Here is a 21,137-nt window from a genome sequence, read left to right as displayed (position 1 = left end):
TTTTGCTTTGCTTCTGTGCGCAGCTTTTGCTTTACCTATTAAACTGTCTTTATCTCAAACCATGGGTTACCTCACTTTCACTCTTCTGATTCTCTCCGCCATCCCGCCAGGGGGGAGTGAGCGAGCGGCTGCGTGGTGCTTAGTTGCCCACTGGGCTAAACCACGACAGCTATGAAAACAGACTTCACCTTTGGTGGTCATTAAATGATTCAGAAAAACTTCTGATGCATACATGCATACATGTGAGTTGTTTTTATGTAGAATAACAGTATTTGATTTTTCTGTAGCAGTTCCATCCATAGTTAGTCTCTTTGACCTGTTTAAACGACTGGAGAAGAGAAGGCTCTGGGGAGACCTTATAGCAGCCTTCCAGTACATGAAGGGGGCCTACAGGAAAGCTGGAAAAGGACATTTTACAAGGGCATGTAATAATAGAACAAGGGGTGATGGCTTTAAAGTGAAAGAGGGTAGATTTAGATTAGATACAAGAAAAAATTCTTCACTCTGAGGGTGGTGAGGCACTGGAACAGGTTGCCCAGAGAAGCTGTGGCTGCCCCATCCCTGGAAGTGTTCAAGGCCAGGTTGGATGGGGGTTTGAGCAACCTGGTCTAGCGGAAAGTGTCCCTGCCCATGGCAGGGGGGTTGAGACTAGATGATCTTTAAGGTGCCTTCCAACCAAACCGTTCTACAATAAACTGGTTAACTTGGCATGAATCAAATTGGATAGATTAGAGGGGAAAAAACCCAAGAGAAAAATGTTGAAATGACATTTAACCTGGTAGGACTGACACTGAATTTCTAACACCTTTTCTGGCTCTTTCAGATGCATAATAGCTCAGTTTGCACCAAGTAGCTAAGGTGTCGTGGTTCAGCCTCAGCTGGCAACTGAACACCACGCAGCCACTCGCTCACCCCCCCACCCCTGTGGGATGGGGAAGAGAATCGGACCAGCAAAAGAACTTGTGGGTTGAGATAAGCACAGTTTAATGATTACAATAAAATTATAATGATAAATGATTATGATAATAATGACAATAATGTTAATATAATAAAAGGGAAAAGGAAGGGATAGGGAAAACAGGAAAAAAACCACAGAAACACAAACGATACAACCGCTCACCACCCGCCGACTGACGCTGCCCGTTCCCGAGCCGTGATTGCTCCCCCCTCCCCCAGCCAGCCCCTCCCAGGTAACATACTGGGAATGATGTTACATGATATGGAATATCCCTTTGGTCAGTTTGAATCCGCTCTCTTAGCTGTGCCCCCTCCCCTCCCAGCTTCTTGTGCACCCAGCAGAGCATGGGAGGCTGGACACGTCCTTGACTAGTATAAGCGCTACCCAGCAACAGCCTAAACATCTGTGTGTTATCTCAACAGGTTTTTTTTTTCCATGCTAATTTCAAAGCACAGCACTATACCAGCTAGAGTGAAGAAAATTAACTCTATCCCAGCTAAAACCATGACATAAGGTTAGTATGCTTTATATTTCTGCATCTTTATTCAGAACTGGAAACCTCAGAAAAGTACTTCTGTTTAGACTTAGGTTGTCACTAACCTGTCACTGTTGGGGCAGATGGCTGTAGTGTTCTTCCTCGCTACAGGAGGAAAATAACTTGGGGGTTGCTTTTTTGTTGGTGTGGGGTTTTTTTTTACGCTCTTGAGTGGGAAGTTTGCAGGTCTTTCTACAAGCCTAGAAGAGACTTGGTTGCAGTACTACCTGGCAGCAAGATTAGCATCTCAATAGACATCTATATGGATGTAAAGCTGTGCAGGAGATCACAGATGTTTTTATTTGTAAGAGGTCAGAGTACTATCACCTGCCAACACAGTGCCCTGTACGACTGTATCCAGCATGATTGGTGGAAGGGAAGGAATTGTTTTAATTTTGTGTTTTTAAAATAAATAAACCTTCAAGGCTAAATAACATTGAGTACTTTTGTTCTGTCAGTGAAACTTCATTTACAGTTACATGTTTCTTGCTCACAGTCAATTGCAAAGCATGCACGTAGGTCACCAAAGTCTTGTCATGTGCTTTGCAAAAACACTTGGGACTTGGTGTTGTTCTTCAATGTGTAACTCTTTAAAAGGCTTCTGGACCTTTGTTATTTTTATAATGCTTCAAGGGAGAAAATCTGAGGTGAAATGCAGATGCTGAGAGAGAATAAATGTCCTTGTTGTTTGTATTTATAAAAACCACTCTCAAAAAAAATGTTCCGCTTCCACAAAGAGTGAGGCCCTAAGAAGAGGGGATGCTGTGCTGAAGCTGGAGAACGTCATCTTTGATCACAAGCTTGCTAAACTGGAGTGGATTCCTTTGAATTAGGACTGGCAGGGCCCAATGTCATAGGCCCAATGGTTAAGTACACATTTTGATAACATGGTAAAGGTGCAAAAGCTGTGGAGCTCACTCAAGATACAGTTACAGGAGCAAAAGAAGGAAAATCATGGGTCAGTTTGCTTAACATCCTGGACGCCTGTATACACATGAATAAACTATGGAGAAACTGAAAATCTTTTTATTGAGTCAAAACAACACTGCACTGGCAAAATAGAAACTTTGTGAGATAATTCACATGGGAAAGGAAAGACTTGTTCAGAGAGGTCTGAAGGCATGGGAGGAATGGAGTCTTTCTCACTAGGACGTGTATGATTTTTGCTGAGATCCAGCATATATAGGAGGTGAAGGAACTTTCACTTTGGGCAAAGATATGAAGTAAAAGATGAAGGTAAGTGTTTATTGTGTATTGCCGAAGAAGTCAGGTGGATGAGGATTTTCTTAACCAGAGCTGGTTAACATCTTGAGAAGATTTTTCTAGATATTTTTTTTTTCTGGACTGAGAAAGAGGAACCAGTTGAGAATGTGAAGATGTAAGGTTACAGCAGAACAGAGATGAAAGTAGTTGAGAAAGAAAATGTCAATAAATTCACATACAGTGAACATCAAATTGAAAGTAAGTCTGAGAAGAAAGGTTGTCTAGAAGCGTTGGCATTTTCTTGAAAGAAATACACATGAGAGGCAGGAAAGTGCCTGCTCAATATGAATTAAAGGCAGGAAAGTTTAGTAGAGGAGCAAATGATATTTTCCTCAGTAATGTGAAACTTTAATTGGAATTGAAAGCTAGGTTAAGTTATTGAAGAGAACTTGGTGAAAAAATAACACAAGCATATAGAGGTAAATCAGAAAGACAAAGGACAGAAAAAATAGGACTAAAAGGGTCGCTCAAGGTGTCCAAGACATTGTTCTTGGTAGTGAGAGGAATTCCTACCTACAGAAAACTTATAACACCATAACATATTATCTTTAGTGATGTTTTTTATGCTGTCTCATGTTACTTTCTCCTAAGCAAGCTAGGGAAGTCTAGGCTACCTTAAATGACTGTAAAGCGTTCACTTGGACATAAAGGCACTTTAAAAAAAAAAAAAAAAAGGGCAGTCAACAAGTCACAGATTGGAAGACTGTATATGGGGTGGTTGTTCAGGGGTACACCTGAAGTCTAAAACTATTTGATATTTTCAGTAAGTCCTTCAACAGTTGAAAAGGGTATGTTATATTAAATCTTTGGATAATGAAATACTAGCAACAGTTGCAAACACTTTAGAGAACGAGATTAGAATTTAAAGTGATCTTGACAAACTGCTGAAGTGGTCTGAAATAAATAGGCTGTAATTCAATAAAGACAAGTGCAAGGCACTTAGCTGAGAGACAAACTGAGAAACTGCACAAACAAGAGTTCTGCAGGAAGGATCCGAGGGTTAGGGAGATGTGCAAACAGAGCCTGCGTCAACACAGGCGCGCTGTTGGGACTTAAAAAAGCAAACGACCTTATGGGATGTCTAAACATGGTTGCATCGTGTAAAAAGTGAGATATTTCTTCCCCCTAAATAGCACTACCAGGACTTTGGTTGGAGTACTTGCGGGCATTGCTCTTCAGAAGAGAGAGACTGACAGGAATAAGTCCAAAGGAGACGAGTAAGCCTTACCAGGTCCCCAGAAAAGAGGAGCTATACAGAAAGACTGAAAGAAATGGAACTTCAGTTTACACAAAGGATGATCAGTATGAGACAAAAGCACAACATACATCAGAGGACTTCTGAAAGGAGGAATTACCTGTCTTCTGTCTTTCTCAAGTACGTGGAAAAAGTACAAGGATTAAAAGTCAGGAAGATTTAGTTTAGATATTAAGGGAGGAAAATAAAAACCTTAAATAAATAAATAAATATGCACTAGTGTAAGTTACGTAAGTAAGATTTTTTTCCTGGTTCAGTGACCACCAGTGCTACACGCGGAAGAGAAAGCAAGCTTACTTTGTCAAATGTCTGTCTCAAGATGTTCTAACCTAAATAGAAAATTATTTTCTAGTGGTCCCTCTTTGGACCTCGCCTATCAGAGACACGGCAGACTAGACAGTTTGTGACAGCTTTTGCTTACACTATGAAAGTGTGGGATACAAAAGCTTCAATGTCTTCCTAACCTCAGACACAAACTGTATGTAGTCAGAATTCCCAAACTGTTGTATTAGAATACAGAAATATTTTAAAAATAGAATTTGTCAATTAGAGATGGTGGTTATTTTAATAAGGAGTGAAATTGGCTGATGCTACTTTGAGGAAATGGATCATGAATTACGGAAAGTCAATAAATAAATTAAAGCCAATCAGTAGGTTTGTTTATACAGCTATGGTAGAACTATTTACACAATACAAAAGACAGCATGATATGGTCAAGTCTGTTTACTGAGAAAGGCTTGCAGTAGGTAAATCTAAATATTTTTCTTCGTACCTTATGAAGCAGAGATACTGCTTTTTGCATTTATTTTAAAATAATATTGTTCAAAATAATAAACCAGTGTAAAAAACCTCAGTTGCACATACCTGGGACTTAACAGTCTCTTGTATGCTGGTTCTAAACTCTTGCTGCCTTTTCCAAGAAAAAGGATAAGCAAAAGCAAGAGTAAAGGTGCATTTTTCTAGCAGGGCTCAGTCCTCACTTTAAGTTCCTTGACATAATTTCTGGGTTTTGTTTTTTAATTGGGAGTTCCTGTTAAATATGTGGTGTTGCCTTACATACATGTCAGCTCTTTTCTCAGAGCCCTTTATTCATGAGGACAAACACTGAAGTGCAAAAGGGTCAAAATATGATTTACTCCACTACTTGTGAAGTAAAATGTGACTTTTATCCACAGCTCTTGAAAAAGAGAGCAAGCAGGTAATGGATACATGTGTTACAGCAGAAGCAGGTCTTTGAGAGATTTGAATGAAGTAATGTCCTTAAGAGAAAATAAGCCATACAAGAGGATACCATGCAAGCCTTGAAAATTACTGTGGAAGTGAGGAAGTGGGAGGTAAAGCATTGCTTTGTTTCAAGCAGCAGTGTGGTGAAAGGTATATTCAGAGAGGGAGAGATACCTGACTGTCAGGTAGTACTAGAATTTAAATCTGCGCGTGTGGACAGAGGAGTGGTACTGAGTGGTCTAAAGTGTGGGTGAAACGGGTAGTTACTCAAGGAACTCACACTGGTAGCAAAGAAACTTGAGGCTAGAAAAGTCTGTCTAGATTATTTTAACATGCTCTTTTGTTATTAGAGGCACAAACCTGTATAATAATTATTCTAATAAACTTACTAAACCCTCACTTAAACTGTTTCTTTCTTGTACTGTTATTCCCATTAGATTTTTCCAGAAATGAGTCTTTTATTAGCCAAGATTCAGATTTTAATAACAGGCCTAAATGTTTCTGTGGCAGGTTTATAACCAACTGATTTAGTGCCAGTATTGTCCTTTGCTTTAAAAAGTTCGTATTTCCTTCTCCTGGGGTTTACTCCCCAACTTCACCCAACACACAGTGTCTTGTATGTTTTAGAAATCAGATGATATCACACCCTGTATTTTTTTCTTAACTCTTATTGTACTACTAAACAGATTTGATTAAAATACCAGTGCCTGGGTCTTGCCATTTCATGTGCTAATTATTCATAACTCTGTTTTCATGTATTAAACTCCTTGTGTTCTCCCTACTGTGGCTATAGAAATTTTAGTTTCCTTGCCCCTTGTTATCCTTCCTGCTCCTAATACTACTGTCAACATTGTAATCTCTATGGCAAACTGAGGAGATTCTGTATCTAACGAAGGGTTATAGCAAATCTGTAATCTCTACTTTTGCAGATTGTTTTAAGGGTGTTATCTCTAATCTGTAACTTAATCTCTGCTATTGCTATTTGGTTTAGTATTTTTTCCAAGTCTCCTTTGGTTGGGTTTCTTGCCATATCTTTAGTGACACCTGACATGGGCTACTGTTAGAGACAAGGTGCTCTTGGTGCGTATTCTACTCTGGGCCTGATCCAAACTGGAAATTCATGCATGTAACTGGGCCCATAGTGTATAACCGTGCATTCGGAAAAAGAACAAACATACCAAAAAAGTGGCATTTTTTATCTTCACGTAGTAACTGAACTTCCAGCTTCCCTGTGAAGGTAGCTTCTCAGCTACATATGGTGTAGCTTTTTGGAAAAGTACAGATTGCTATGGTCGTTGTTTACCTGGTCTTCATTAATTTCATACTTGAAAAACTAATTTTAACAATTCAAGGTCAGGATTTAAGCTTAGTTCCAGTTACTAATTTTCACTGTCAATTTCTTTGGTATGGCTCAGGATTTTTAAGTTAAACAAAATCTTTGCAATAACAATCTACATATAGCTGCTATTAAAACATCATTAGCTATAGGAAAGTAGTATAGTAAAGAAGAGATGAAAATAGTCTCTCTGCATCCAGATTGTTCAAAGAAATGTTAATTTTTAAAATAATGGGAAATAATTATCTGTCTTTCAACTGAATGGTTCATAACAGTTACAAACCTAGTGCTTTTTTTTTAAACACATTATCTTTGACAATTTTATGATGCAGGAATGAGTTCCAGCTGGAAATCTGGGTGTTTTGAAGAAATAGCTCCATTGTTTGATATTGTAATTCTAAACAGAAAATAATTTTTCTAGATTTTTTCCTGGAGAGTCAATTCAGATGATGTTTCAGAACAAATTTCTTTGGACTAGTGTGTCCTCTGTGGGCAGTGGATGTTAGTCCTGCTGAACTGCAGCATACGCCCGCAGGAGTTTCAGTGAGTGGGGTTGCACATAGGGTAAGAAGGAACCTGGAAGGATAGAGATTCCAAGGATCATGTCCACGTGATAGTTCCATCCCAGCGCATGCAAAGGTAATGATCCATGTTTCGTATTTGCAAATGCACGTGAGTGCCTGGATTGGTAAATCGGCCACAAACCCTTATCTGTGACATGAAAAGAGGATCAGACTTCTCTACATATCATCCCGTGTGTAAAAACACTGAGACTTTCCCTAAGGATTCTCTTTGTTTAAAAAAGAAGGAAAGAAAAAGCACGTAACAGGGTAGCCTTCTCGCAAGGATACGTAAGTGACTTTAGTACTCTGCATGTATTTACTTAGAACTCCATGTCCGATTTTGTGTACATAACCAACACAGCTTAAATGCAGATGATAAAGCTACCTTGCTTTTCAGTAGCTTTAGAAAAATCAGAAGATACAGGATAATGAGTTAGTTTCAAAATAAAGCTCTGGTTTTTGTCCTTAAACAGTCTTCGAACAATTACCATTTTAAAAAGTCAATCAAAATAAAAATTCAAATCATACTTAATACCACAGGGGAAATCACCACCGCAGCGAAGATGATGGCAAACCCTTCAGCATTTTGCCCAACCTGACATACTGTCTCGTATGAACAAGTTTTTTAAATAAGAGGTGGGGCGGCTCTGGCCCGGGGTTGCCCCCGCGGGGGCAACGGCGCCGGGTCGGGGGCTCACCTGCTCGGCGCCGCCAGGCCCTGCCCGCCCGCCTCGCTGCCCGTGAGCCGTCTGAAGGCTTAAGCTTTACCTTCTTCGGTGGCGTGCTATTTGTAAGGAATTAAATTAAAATACTCCGGGGGAAGCACCGCCCCGGCCCTGCGCTGCGAGGGGGCTTGGGCCGCGCCCCGCCATCCCGTGTGTGAGGGGAGGCCGAGGCAGGCCCCGGCGCCAGCCCCGGGGGGCCGCGTGGGGTAGCCGGCGCCTCACGCGAGCCGGCACGGAGGGACGGGCGGCAGGCGGGGTGAGGCGGGGCGGGGCGGGGCGGCGGGAGGCAGGCACCGTCCGGCGGCGGGCGGGCACTGGCGGGGCCGCTGCGGGGAGGGTCGCTGGGTGCCGCGGGCGGCGGCGGGGCCCTCCGCTCCCCGGCCGGGGCTTCGCGGCGGGCGGAGGCGCCCGGCGAGGGGTGACCGCCGCCGCGTAACTTCGGCTGCCGGTTAAGGCTCCGGGAGTGAAGCGAAGTAGGTCGGTGAATTTACGGTTTGTTCCGCTTGTTTCTTTAGCTCAGGTTTCTTGCGGCTTTCCCCGCGCGAACAGCGGCGGGGCTGGGGGCCCTGCCCGCTTCCCTCCCTGCCGGGAGGCTCGGCGGGGCGCTTCCCCCTGCCCGTGGGGCGGCCGGCGGGGCCGTGGGCTGCCCGCGGGGGGAGGCGCCCCTCCGGCGGGCTCCTTCCCGCCCGGCGGGGGGACGCGGGGCGCAAAGCGGCGGCCTTGTGCCGGGACGCGCACCGCGGCCGGGGCGGCAGGCGGGGCTGTTCCCCCGCCGAGCAGCGCCCGAAAGGACCGGGCGGCTTTGGAGGTTGGCACGGTGCATCCAGATCGGACCTTTTTTTAATTTTTATTTTTTCCTGAGGCTCAGCATCTGAAGAAAAAAAAAAAAAAAATCTCCATGAATGTGGGTTGTGAGTTGCTGATGCTGCAGAAGCCGTTATAGTCCGCTCTGATAAGAGAGCGCTTTGGGAATTTAATGTTAATTAGTGACACAGCATTTATAAACAGCGTTCATAATGAAAACGCTGAGAACCCTTAACTACCAGGTGTGGATGTAATATGAAGGAGCTTTAAGTACCAGGTAGTTAAAGGAGCTCTGCTTACAGCTGCTTGTTAGGAAGCAACAATCCATATTAATCAGTGAAGAACAATGACAGTTTTCTCTATTGCTGACTTAAAATCAGGAATATTTATGAAACTTACGTATCTCAAATTGTGTGTCATGAGCATGCACAAACTTCGGCACTGCGCTCAGCGCTGTGGTAGCGGAGATGCACGAACAAATGCAACTGCTGTGCTGCTGGGTCCCCCGCCTTCCATCTGCGGTGGGCTGGTGAGGGGAACCTGCGAGCAGCGTCGGTGTTCGTGAAATGAGGGGGTAGTTTCAGTACAATCAAGAGAAATTGTACAATCTGGAGAAACTCTCTAAGTTTGGGTCGTTTTGCTGTTGAGTTTCAGAAGAGAGGCTCCACCAGCAGACTTGGAGACTGTTTCTGTAGCTGTGCTTTTGCCCAGCAGTCGTGCATGAGTGAGACTGCTCTGCTGCAAGTTCTACTGTACTTAGCACGTGGGGAGACATGCAACTTGGGTTGCCTTGGTTAAAGCTTTAGTATTAGAAAGCAAAATTATTCAATGCAAGTCATATTTATTGCTATTTTCTATATTCCATTTACTCTGAAGTCTTTATTAACAATGTTTACTAATATACTAAATGACAATCAAATGCAGTGAAATTCCATGCCCAGGAGGGCTGACCGAAAACCAGGTCTTGCCAAAACCAACAGCACTAGAAAGCCCTCAGCACCCTTAAACAGCAGGCCAGAAGATGCTGTGCGTAGGCATTATTACTAAAATATTTTTATGCTTTATGGAGATCTCTTAAATATTGAAAAACAGCCATCATAGTGGAGTGCTTGCAAAACTCAGGGACAGATTGTATGCTTGCAGTATTATGTTCCTGTTTCCCATTAACTAGCAGCTGCTGTTGGTTATTTTTGGTTTGTTTTTTTGTTTTGTTTTTTTTTTGGGGGGGAGCTTGGCGGGGTGGGAATAAGAGGAAAAAGGAACTGCAGACCCTATGTGTGTGATACATTACTGGAGGAAAAATAGGAGATCCTTGCAACTGAGTTTCTATAAATTTCTGTTGGCTTTGAAATTGCTCATTAGAAACCACTAATAACTAATGATGCAACATTTGCTCATCTGGTCCCTTTGTCCCTATAAAAGTCATTGAAAAATTTACAGTTGAGTTTAGTGGTGTCGGGCTTGTGCTACTCCGCTGCGTCCAGGATGGCTTGTAGAGACTTGGCACTCTTAGTCACCAGTGCCACCCTCTGTTCGCTGATGTTCAAACTGGACGGGTAGACATGCGTCATACTGTAGTCCTCTTTCCATGTCAGCCCTTTTTTTGTAGTTCAGAAAGGAGACAGGCAGAAATGTAAGCTGTCAAGACAGGAAACTGAAAAGAAAAGGCAGCTCCAGAAGGAAAAGGAAAATTGCAGTACATTTTCCGTGCCCAGTGAGCAGGTGTCTGTGGACCACCAGCCATGCTTGCTTCAGGCTGTGCTGAACATGTTTCTCGTACTGATATGCCAGTGGATTGTATGACTTCACAGCCAGCCTGTAGGGGAAGGAAAAAAAAAAATTTCTTACTTTCATTGTTGTCCTTGCTTGTCTGATCTGCTGTGTTTTGTTTTAAATTGGATGTTTTTGTAATGAGAGGGACTCTCCTTACTGAGGTTTTTTGTACAGTGGTTAGCATGGAGAGGAACATACTATTTACCTATGAAATTGGAAAATTTCTTACATGCAGCAGCAACAATGTTGGTGGTTTCAGAACATCAAATCTTAAGATAGATGCGTTAAAATGGGCCTGATTCCTTCCATTTGTATGGATACTTAACCAGCCATGGATAAAACCATTTGTCCGTGCTGTGTTAACTTACTCCCTCTGGGACAGAGCTATAGTTACAATTTTTAATAATTCTCCTTTATTATCTTCCTGTTTCCTGTAACCGTTCTTGTAAAACTTGTATTCTTTCTTACAGTGAAGTTAGGAATTCTGGTAAATTCAATATTCTCACTAGAAAAGATATTGGATAGTCCCATCTGGTCCAGTAGTACATTTTTGTCCTGGGAGTTATCTGTGGATATCAATTTTTACCCAATTCCTGGGTAAAGTTTACATGAGCAATACTGAACTTTGAACAGAAAAGGAGCTAATGCTAGTGGCATATAGTTCCCATTGCTTTTTGATCATGTACAGCACTATTTTTTGTTCATGAATATTGTTGGAACCAGGATTGAAAAATAACACCTTGTAAAAATCAGCCTAGATCGATGCAATAGAAGTGGGTAAAGAAGATGTCTCAAAATGCCCTGAGCTGTATTTTTGCCTTCTGGTCTGAATATTTTTAATTATGGTTAAATTAGTGCTGATATCAGAATCTCTTTGCTCTATCTGGACATTTATATTGGCAGAAGGAAGGGAAAATGCCTTTATCTTTCACAGACTACATAATTATAACTTGCCTTCTATGAGCTGTATGTGGTTCTGGGGATCTGCAGTCACTTTCTTTTCAGTCTGCAGTAGGTATTGCATGGATGAAACTAACACAGCAGCTGCTGTTAACACCGTTAACTATTTGTCTTCTTACTTTCAGGAGCAAATGAGAGATGGTGTTTCACATGTTGCTTTGAAATAGTACAATGAAATGTATATAGTTACCAAAATAGTGGTTCTTTCTTTCAAACACCTAGGAGCAACAGGGCTAAGATACCTGAGAGACAGCTTGTACTTCTTGCAGTGCCTGTGGTGGGAGGGCAAAAGATGGACCATAACTTTATGGATTATTTAGAGCTCTTGATGGTGGACATTTTTTACTTGTTTCGAAAGTGAGAGCTTTACAGCATTTGCAATAACATCCATAACATATTGATGACTTTACAATCCTTTGAAATGTATGGCTGATTTTCTTGTACAACATAGGGAAGTGATGTCTGCCAGTTTCCTACTGAGAAGTGGTTGCGCTATGAACAGCAAATTTTTGTTGCACCTTTGAAAGTGGAACATGGGCTGTTTTTCATTAAACCGTATGTTTAATAGTATGAATAGTGTATGTTTATGTCAAGTCAATTATTTTAAGCGGTTTGTTTTTTGTGTTTTTTTTTTCTTTCAGTCCGACACTTGGAAAGGAACTAGATAACTTCTATCATAGGTTTTTGGAAATAATCCCAGCCTGTATCTTTGTGAAATTACAGACTTAATAGACAGTTGTAGCTAGATAATTCCTCTGGCCTTCATGGCTCACCTATTAGGAAATAGACTAATGGAAGAGGTACAGGTAAGGTTGGCCTTCTAACAGCTATGCTGAGAGGCACATTTTCCTCTGAAGTAGGGATTGTGAAGCACTGCCTTTGAAGCTTTGAGCTTTCCTCTTTAATTGCTCAAAATGTAGCTTAAAAGGTACTCTGATTATAACCTTGGTGAATGGGGGGAAAAGTGGATGGGTCTGACTCATCTTGCAGACCAAAATGAAGATGGTCTGTGCTGAAGAAATGGCTTGTCTCCGGCTCCAGCTCGAGCTAAATTTGCAAGGGCCTTCCTTGTAGAAGAGCTTGCAGGGAGACAAGAATACTGAAATATTGTAACTTCACTGGGCAGTTGTCTGTTGCTTCAGGTAGGCAGCTATGCCTATTGAATCACCTCTGCTTTAAGCCATGGTCAAGGCTTAAAGCAGTGTCATAGGTCACTGGATGATGATATCAAACTCTGGTGAGGACAAAAGGGCGAGGAGGGATAGCTGTGAGCAGAGGGTGTCTTTCCTTATTGTAACCAAATGATTTGGTTTTATTAGCAGCCACTGGTTCCTCTGTGGGGCTGACCCTCCACTCTGCACTGGCTTGTTGAGGTGCTGCCCTGGGTGAGCCAACAGGGATGTACTTGCACTGTGTATTGACAGGAGTGGAGAAACGAGGAATTGTTCTGTTTCTCTCCTTCTGGTCTCCCGTGTCCACGTACACTTTCCTTCCAGGCTGCAGAGCCAACAGCCGTGTAGCCGCTATGGAGACTCTCCCACCGCAGTAGCCTGTAGGTATCATATAGTGTGTATGTATACATAGTACAGTACATGCAGCCCCAAACTGAAAAGCCAGTGGATTACATGGCATTGGCACCAGTTTTTTTGGCGACATAGATCTTCTCAAGGGAATTGTTCTCAGAAATATCTGAGGAATGAGAATACTTTGGAGGGACTCCCCAAATCTTATTTCTTGTCCCAGCATTCTCTGTCTGACTTAATATGTAAATTTTACAAATCATCTAGTTCGGGTTAACTACAAAGGCAACCAAACTCTATATGTTTTTCTCTGATATCCTCCGTTGAGCTTTTTTTTAAAATATAAAAATACTTATATGTGGGTTTTAACAGAACTTATGTGACTATAGGATGAAAATCAAAAAGAGGAAAGTACCTCAAATGAAAGAAGAGTATTGAAATATTGTTATAAAGTGTAGTGAAGTCTTCGCTGTTAAAGTGGGTGCCCGAGTGCTTTTGTGTGTGCTGCACTTTGAAAATCGAGTATCTCTTGGGCATTTTGATTGTTCAGATTTGTAGTGCCTTTCAGATGACCAAACCCAGAACGTGAATAATGAAGAGCAAAAGCCTGGAGAAATGAGGTTCTATATAGTCCTAATGATGAAAGAAGAGCTGTAGTGATATTTAGTTGGTATTCTAAGCAATGTTGGCTTTTTTCTCAACTGACATTCTGGTTTTGTCCTTCCTTTCTGCTTACAAAGGTGTAAGTATCAAATTAAGTGAAGTGCAACAAAATGAAACCCTGATGAAATAATAGACATAATTATCAGCTCTCAGTTAATTTTCTATGTTTTTCAGATCAGCTCTACAAAACAAGATGTATTGGCGAATCTTTCTGACCATTTTTATGCTATTGGGTAAGTTACTAAAAAAGTAAGTCTCTTAGAAATTAGGTAGAATAAAGAGCAATCACAATTTCTGTTTTACAGTGGTGTTTCAAGTCATGCTACTGAATTAGTATTTTCTCACAACGTGCAACTACACAGGACCTGATGTTATCATTGTGCGGAATTGATATGTTTACACTCTCAGGGTTGTGCCTATGTATCTTCTCCCAAAAAGCAGTGCAACTTACTTTTAAGATCAGTAAACATCAGTAGAAAGTATGTGGTGAGTCAAGACACATTCAAATAAACACCCCAGTCAAAATTTGATAACATGGGCAATTTGTTTTGTTACCCTAATAGGTCAAAAGTGGAAGGAAAAATCTTGGTGCCATCAGAACTGTGAAGTTCCTGTTTAGTTCAGTGTAGCCAGGGTGTCACTTTGAGTTCGAGCTCTGGTTTTTTGGGTAGCTGACATTCCTGCTTTCGTGTGCACGGTGCTGCTAAAGGGTGCTCAATTAACTGTAAATGTTGAATATAATAAACTGATTTTCTAACTGGGAAGCGTCTGTAACAATATTGGTATATGCTGTTCAGGGACAGCTGGGATTTGCTTTTCTTTATTTGATTAAAAAACGAATTATTTAAAGACTTTTGGTGATGATCCTTAGGGAGAAAGCAGATGCTGTAATCCAATGAAGCTAGTTTCAAAATTTGTGTCATCTTCACAAAAGATTAATAAATCATTAGATTTCAATATCTTTTCTGTATACACGCATAGACACCTTTCTGAATCTTTCTATATACATACCTTTATCCGCTCAGAATTGAGTACTGTGTTGTTGACAAATTCTTCTTTCAAATACCTTATGTAATCTGTAATCTAAACATACTGTGTACCTTTTAATTAGAAAACCTGGGTGCCTCAGGGAGTTTTCATTAGGCTTCAGGGCTGTTTGGCACTGTCTGGTAGCCTGTAATGACTGAAAGTCACTGTATCTATCAAGTAGCCATCTCTGTTTCCAAATAAACTAACAGCCATGGTTGGCATCATTGTAGCCCTGTTAACCTGGATGTGAAATAAGCTGCTGTTTGAGGGATGGAACTGTAAGTGATGGCCTCCTGTGTGTCTGTGTCATGGACTAACTATTACACCTGTAGCAGGAAAATATTCCTAATGCATGCTGCAGTTTATTAATGGGCATTTCAGAGCTGTGCAATCCTATGCTAAATGTTCTGTATTGTAATGCGTTATAATTTTCTACCACTTCTGCAGAACTGGTAAGTAGCTGCACACATTTTGACTTTATAGGATTTAATTAATCCTGTGAGATTGTCTGGTGTGATATGCAAGGGAGGGAGTCTGCTTTTTAGAAAAATAGATGACTGGCAGAAATCTCTTCCCACCCTGCAATTGATTCTCCGAATTGAATATTATGTTAGTTATCTGTCCTGCTTCACAGGCAGTCATGTCATTTAATCATTTGTCCTTTTTAAATCATGTATTATGGACTAAGAGTCTGTTCAGTCAACTGAATCCTTTGCATGGAGCCAGGAGGTCTAACGAAGCTGATATTTACAGAGGCACAAACTCTGTTAAATGAGGGAGGAGGAAGGAGCAGAACCCTTCATGAGTCTGGCAATACAAAGTCTGTGTAAAGGGAAAACAAAACACTTTAACACGTTGCATAGTAATACAGTATCTGCTATAAAGGTAGCACGCATGTACATTTTTTTTAAAGGCTTTCATTTTGTGTTTGCATATTATTTAGCTTGTGTGTGTGCTATTAATCAAACAGCACTAGAGGAAGTCTGTGGGTTTGTTGGTGGTTTTTTTGGCTATTGCAAGGCATAGAGCATGAATTAATTTCTATCTAATGAACAGCTTAAAATATTTATGCCCTTACTGAGCGAAAAGCTAAATGCAAAGTGCAGAAATGACCCACATGCCTTTCTGTAACTAGAGCTTGAATCTTTGAAATTCATACAGTGTTTTACAGTAAGCTATTTCCAAAACTGACATGCTTATTCTCAAAATCATTGTTAGCATAATTCAAGCTATGACTTACCAACAAGAGCTACAAATGTGGTCAAAGATATTTTATTTTGAAGAAACTGATTTAAAAGATTATTCTTTTCCTACATCTCATTTCCCAGATATTGCCCTGGGGTTGCGTAGTTCCATACAGTCATGTATTCTTGTAATACTGTTCTTTGGTATTTAACAGCTACAGTGTGACTTCGTGCTATATTTACAAGGGGATTATTTTTTCTACGATAACGGAGATGTGTTGTAAGAGCTGGATTGTGAGTGTCCCAGCACTGCAGGGGGAGATAAGAGTTATACCTGTATAGTGTGAGAACTTAGGTTTAGGATTCACTGTGTTTTGAATTAATATAAGCCTGTTTTCCATAGAGAGATGCTTCCTCTTGAGTCTTGGTCTTCGACCTATTTCAAGAGGTTGAGAAAACAAATCATTGGTTGTAATGACCTTGGGGGAGAAGGCTGGCATCTGTCAGATGTGACACCAGTTCAGAGGGGGTGTTTTTAGTAATTTTGCTTCCAGCTCGGAGGGGAACAGCCCTTGGAAGTAGTCTGATTTTTATGTAATTATTTCTGTATAACATCATAAAATCATTAAGGTTGGAAAAGACCTCTAGGATCATCAAGTCCAACTGTCAACCCAACACTACCATGTCTCCTATACCATGTCCTGAAGTGCCGCGTCTACATGTCTTTTAAATACCTCCAGGGATGGTGACTCCACCACCTCTCCAGGCAGCCTGTGCCAATGCCTGACCACTCTTTCAGTAAAGAAATTCTTCCTAATATCCAATCTAAACCTCCCCTGATGCAGCTTGAATCCATTTCCTCTCATTCTATCACTAGTAACCTGGGAGAAGAGACCAACACCCACCTCACTACAGCCTCCTTTCAGATAGTTGTAGAGAGCGATGAGGTCTCCCCTCGGCCTCCTCCAGACTAAACACCACCAGTTCCCTCTATCACCACCCTACTCCTGTTCACCACACTTTTCCTGAGACAAGCCAGGACACTGTTGGCCTTCTTGGCCACCTGGGCACACTGCTGGCTCATGTTCAGCCGGCTGTCAGCCAACACCCCCAGGTCCTTTTCCTCCAGGCATCTCTCCAGCCACTCCTCCCCAAGCCTGTATCATTGCATGGGGTTGTTGTGACCGAAGCGCAGGACCCAGCACTTGGCCTTGTTGAATCTCATACAATTGGCTCTGGCCCATTGATCAGCCTGTCCAAGTCCCTCTGCAGAGCCTTCCTACCCTCAAGCAGGTCAACACTCCCACCCAATTTGGTGTCATCTGCAAACTTGCTGAGGGCGCACTCAATCCCCTCATCCAGATTGTTGATAAAGATATTAAACAAGACTGGCCCCAACACTGAGCCCTGGGGAACCCCGCTCGTGACCAGACGCCAACTGGATTTAGCTCCGTTCACTGCAGCTCTCTGGGCTTGGCCATCCAGCCAGTTTTTTGCCCATCGAAGAGTACACCTGTCCAAGCCATGGGCTGCCAGCTTCTCCAGGTGGATGCTGTGGGAGGCAGTGTCAAAGGCTTTGCTTAAAGTCCAAGTTGACAGCACCCACAGCCTTTCCCTCATCCACTAGGCGGGTCACCCTGTCATAGAAGAATATCAGGTTGGTCAGGCAGTACCTGCCTTTCATGAACCCATGCTGACGGCCTGATCCCCTGGTTGTCCTGCACATGCTTGGTGAGCTCACTCAAGATGTATCGCTCCATAATCCTTCCCGGTACCGAGGTCAGGCTGACAGGCTGTAGTTCCCCAGATCCTCCTTCCGGCCCTTGTAGATGGGCATCACATTGGCAAGCCTCCAGTCGTCTGGGACCTCCCCTGTTAACCAGGACTTCTGGTAAATGGTGGAGAGTGGCTTGGTGAGCTCCTCTCCCAGCTCTTTCAGTACTCTCGAGTGGATCCTGTCAGGCCCCATAGACTTGTGAGTGTCTGGGTGGAGCAGCAAGTTGTCTACTCTCTTTTCATTGTCAAGTAATATTAAGTTTCCCTTTTATTTCTGATATCTTTGTCTTTATGTTTGCAGACCTTCTTCAAATAACAGTTGCCCACTGTATGGTCCATCAGATTCCTCCCAGGAATTTTACATTACCCTGTATGCTGCAGAACGAGACATTTTTGAGTCCTTTCTCTGCTGGAGTTGTAGACAGCTGGTCTGGTTTGAGGAGAGCATCGAAAGCCAAGCCTTCCTTGCTAATGAATGAAGAGAGTTTTCTGTGTTGCCTTTGGAGTGGTAACAACATTGATTGTTCTTTGTACAGAGCAAGCATGCAAGCACGGAATCTTATTCCTTCAGAAATAATTATCTCTGCTTCTCAGGAAATAGGTAGGTTTACCATTCAAGGGCATAAGAAGTTACTACTTCTTCAAAAAAACAAAAACGGTTGAGGTCTGTTGTTTGGGGAGCAGGCTGGGTTGTATTAATGGATATTCATCTTTATCCAGAGCAGACAACATAGTGTAGTCAAATCCTTCCTCACAGAATTCTGTAGTGGAAGATAGAGGAAATTGTATAGCACAGATTCAAAGGGGAAGAAAATAGTTGGCTGTCTTTCTAGGGGAATGCTGAACAAAATATGTAGCACTGCATATGAGGATGTAAGCCCAGATCTTCAAAGGTGTTTAGACACTATGAGAAATATTTTAAATATTTTTGTGGATGTGGGCTTCAGACTCCTTCAGGAGGCGGGGGAGATGGAGAGCAAATGCCATCTTTTCTGCCTGGATTGTGATGCCTTAGTAAATATCTGTACATGGATTAGATTGAATTACTTTTTCCTAGACTGTGTTTCTCTTCCTGTAAACCACAGTCTCTGACAACATACTGGCCAGTTGGCCTATTGCTATCAGTGGTAGGAAGCTCATTGACCCCGGTAGAGTAGAATTTCATTTTACGAGAACTGTCCGATGGAAAAAATAGATCTCTGTTAAAGACTGCCACACTAAATTTGCTGTTGTACATGCATTTGTGTGCACAAAGTGCTTGCAGTACAGCCACACTGAGGCTGTAGCTGTTAACAGCAGCAAAACCTTCAACCTGCAGCAGCAGCTTAATTTCTTTCTTCCCCTTGTGGCCTTGTCTGTAAAGCCTGGTAAAATATATTCCTTCTCTAATAATTAGAATGCAGCAGTATCACATAGGTTGTAAGCCTTTTCAGTGTTAAAGGGCATATACTGGTGCCCTTTTCAGCAAGGATTATTTATAAATGTTGGCACGCTTGGGGTACAGCCTCACCTTAATGAGTATCTGTTCTCTTTGTGAGTGAATTTTACCCTGGCTCTTCAGTTCGTTTTTTTGGTTTTAATGTAGTTCAGAAATGTTTAATCCCTTTCTTTTGTTTAGATTCAAACTGGAACATTGAATGTTGGATTAAAGACCAGCTGGACCTGCTAGTTTGTAGCCTGCGGTTTTTGAAGTTGTACTTGAGAGCTGACTTGAAGGTTAATCTTTTATATGCTGTGTAAGTAGAGACTCTGATAAATTTGTCACTGTCAGCATTAGAAATCTGAAAGCATTTTCTAAAACACCAACATTGGCCTCTCAAGCTTGCAACATAGTGGTAGCATTAGCTTTGCAAGCAGATGATACATTACGTTTCTTTGTCTTATCTAAAAATAATCTTGAACCATATGGAAAGTTTATGTTTCTATCTTTGAGAAATGGTTGGAATGGAGAGTCCCTTTCCATGCTTCTTAAAATGCTTTAATGAAACCAGTGTTGAGCTGCTGTCCTGGCTTCAGCTGGCGTAGAGTTAATTTTCTTCCTAGTAGCTGGTATAGTGCTCTGCTTTGGATTTAGAATGAGAATAACTTGATAACACACTGATATTTTAGTTGTTGCTGAGCAGTGCTTATACTAAGTCAGCGACTTTTCAGCTTCTCATACTGCCCTGCCTGCAAGGAGGCTGGGGGTGTACAAGAAGGTGGGAGGGGACACAGCTGGGACAGCTGACCCCAACTGGCCAAAGGGATATTCCATATGATAGGACATCATGCTGAACAAAAACTAGGGAGGTTGGCTGGAGTGGGTGGGGCTGCTGCTTGGGAACTGGCTGGGCATCAGTCAGTGGGTGGTGAGCTATTGCACTGTGCATTGTTCGTTTTGTATACTCTTTTATCATTAATGTTACCTTTCCTTCCTTTTCTGTCCTATTAAATTGTCTTTATCTCAACCCATGAATTTTACTGTTTTTCTTCGAGTGAGCAAGTGGCTATGTGGTGTTCAGCTGCCTGCCAGGTTAAACCATGACACTTGCTAAAACATCTTTGCTTTTAAAGTTGTTTAATTTTAAAGCTGCTGTCTTTGTTCTGCCTTTTTTTTTTATGCTTTTGACTATAATGTTCTCTCTCTTGAAGTAGTTATGTTACTTAACATTTAATACAATGCTAAGTGGTACTCCAGTCACATTGTTGCCTCTGAGAGGCAGCCACCTGTGCAGTTGCCACTGTGGTAAATATTTTGTGGAATGGTAATGTATGGTAATCTTACTGACTGTGGGCTGAGTAGGTCTTGTATACATGACTTGCCTGATTTGATCATAAAAAGATCTATTTGATTCTACTTCTGAAACCACACTGTTTCCTTAGGAAACAAGCTAAACAAAAATATTTGAATTGCTGAATTTACAGGTGATGACTTCTACTTAGAAGGCTGGAACTGGATGACAGATATCACTTGCCACAAATTATCCCTGTAGTCAGGGTAGAAAGCAAGTGTATTAACTGGTAGTAAATATGGTTGTTCAGCTGACATAATACTTTAAAGCTGAAATCAGATTTTGAGTGGGTTTCCATTTCCAGTGTTCCTCATTACTTTGATTTCTGAAATACCATTACACATGTATTTGTGGGAGAAGTAGATCTGAATTTGCCTCTGTTCCATCCAGTCTCAACTGCAATTAAAAAATCTTTGCCAGTAATCCTAGTGTAGTAATCTCTATATTGAATTTTGTTGGTATGCTTAACATCCATGGAACAAGAGATTCAAGTCCCAGCCGGGATGAAGAGGTTCTTTATATTATGGAAGGAACTCAGTAAGTGTCATGCAATTTATGAGAGAAGGCCCTGTAGACTCGCTAGAGTCCTTGTGTCCTTGTGGCATTTGTGGCATTTGTGTATTTGATTACTTCTTGCTGCAAAGGTGAGATGCAGTGCAGTCCCTGACATTGGAGAACTTGTTTTGCTCCCCAGATTTCATATTAATATTTTTCTTTTAGGGTCCCGATATTCTGGGGGAACAGCTAGCAAAGCATTTCAGATTTTGGTAAGGTGACAGCTTTCACTGTTGGCTTGCT

At 41.8% G+C, this 21,137-nt stretch overlaps 1 protein-coding gene across 4 annotated transcripts in view; it reads left to right on the top strand.

The window, feature by feature from the left end:
* The first annotated feature begins 8,144 nt into the window (after positions 1-8,144).
* Positions 8,145-21,137, top strand: part of LEPR (leptin receptor) — a 48,116-nt gene continuing 35,123 nt past the window's right edge. For all 4 annotated transcript variants that reach the window (XM_075097342.1, XM_075097341.1, XM_075097344.1 and 1 more), the window contains exons 1-4: positions 8,145-8,336; positions 13,754-13,812; positions 17,870-18,169; positions 19,187-19,304. In XM_075097342.1, the coding sequence (XP_074953443.1) occupies positions 13,773-13,812; positions 17,870-18,169; positions 19,187-19,304 (458 nt within the window). In that variant the 5' untranslated portion in view covers positions 8,145-8,336; positions 13,754-13,772. The remainder of the gene's footprint in view (positions 8,337-13,753; positions 13,813-17,869; positions 18,170-19,186; positions 19,305-21,137) is intronic.

This window comes from Phalacrocorax aristotelis, chromosome 6, assembly GCF_949628215.1.
Source record: "Phalacrocorax aristotelis chromosome 6, bGulAri2.1, whole genome shotgun sequence".
Lineage (NCBI taxonomy): Eukaryota > Metazoa > Chordata > Aves > Suliformes > Phalacrocoracidae > Phalacrocorax > Phalacrocorax aristotelis.
Note: the sequence above shows the minus strand (reverse complement) of the source record. Positions and strands in the feature narration are given on the sequence as shown.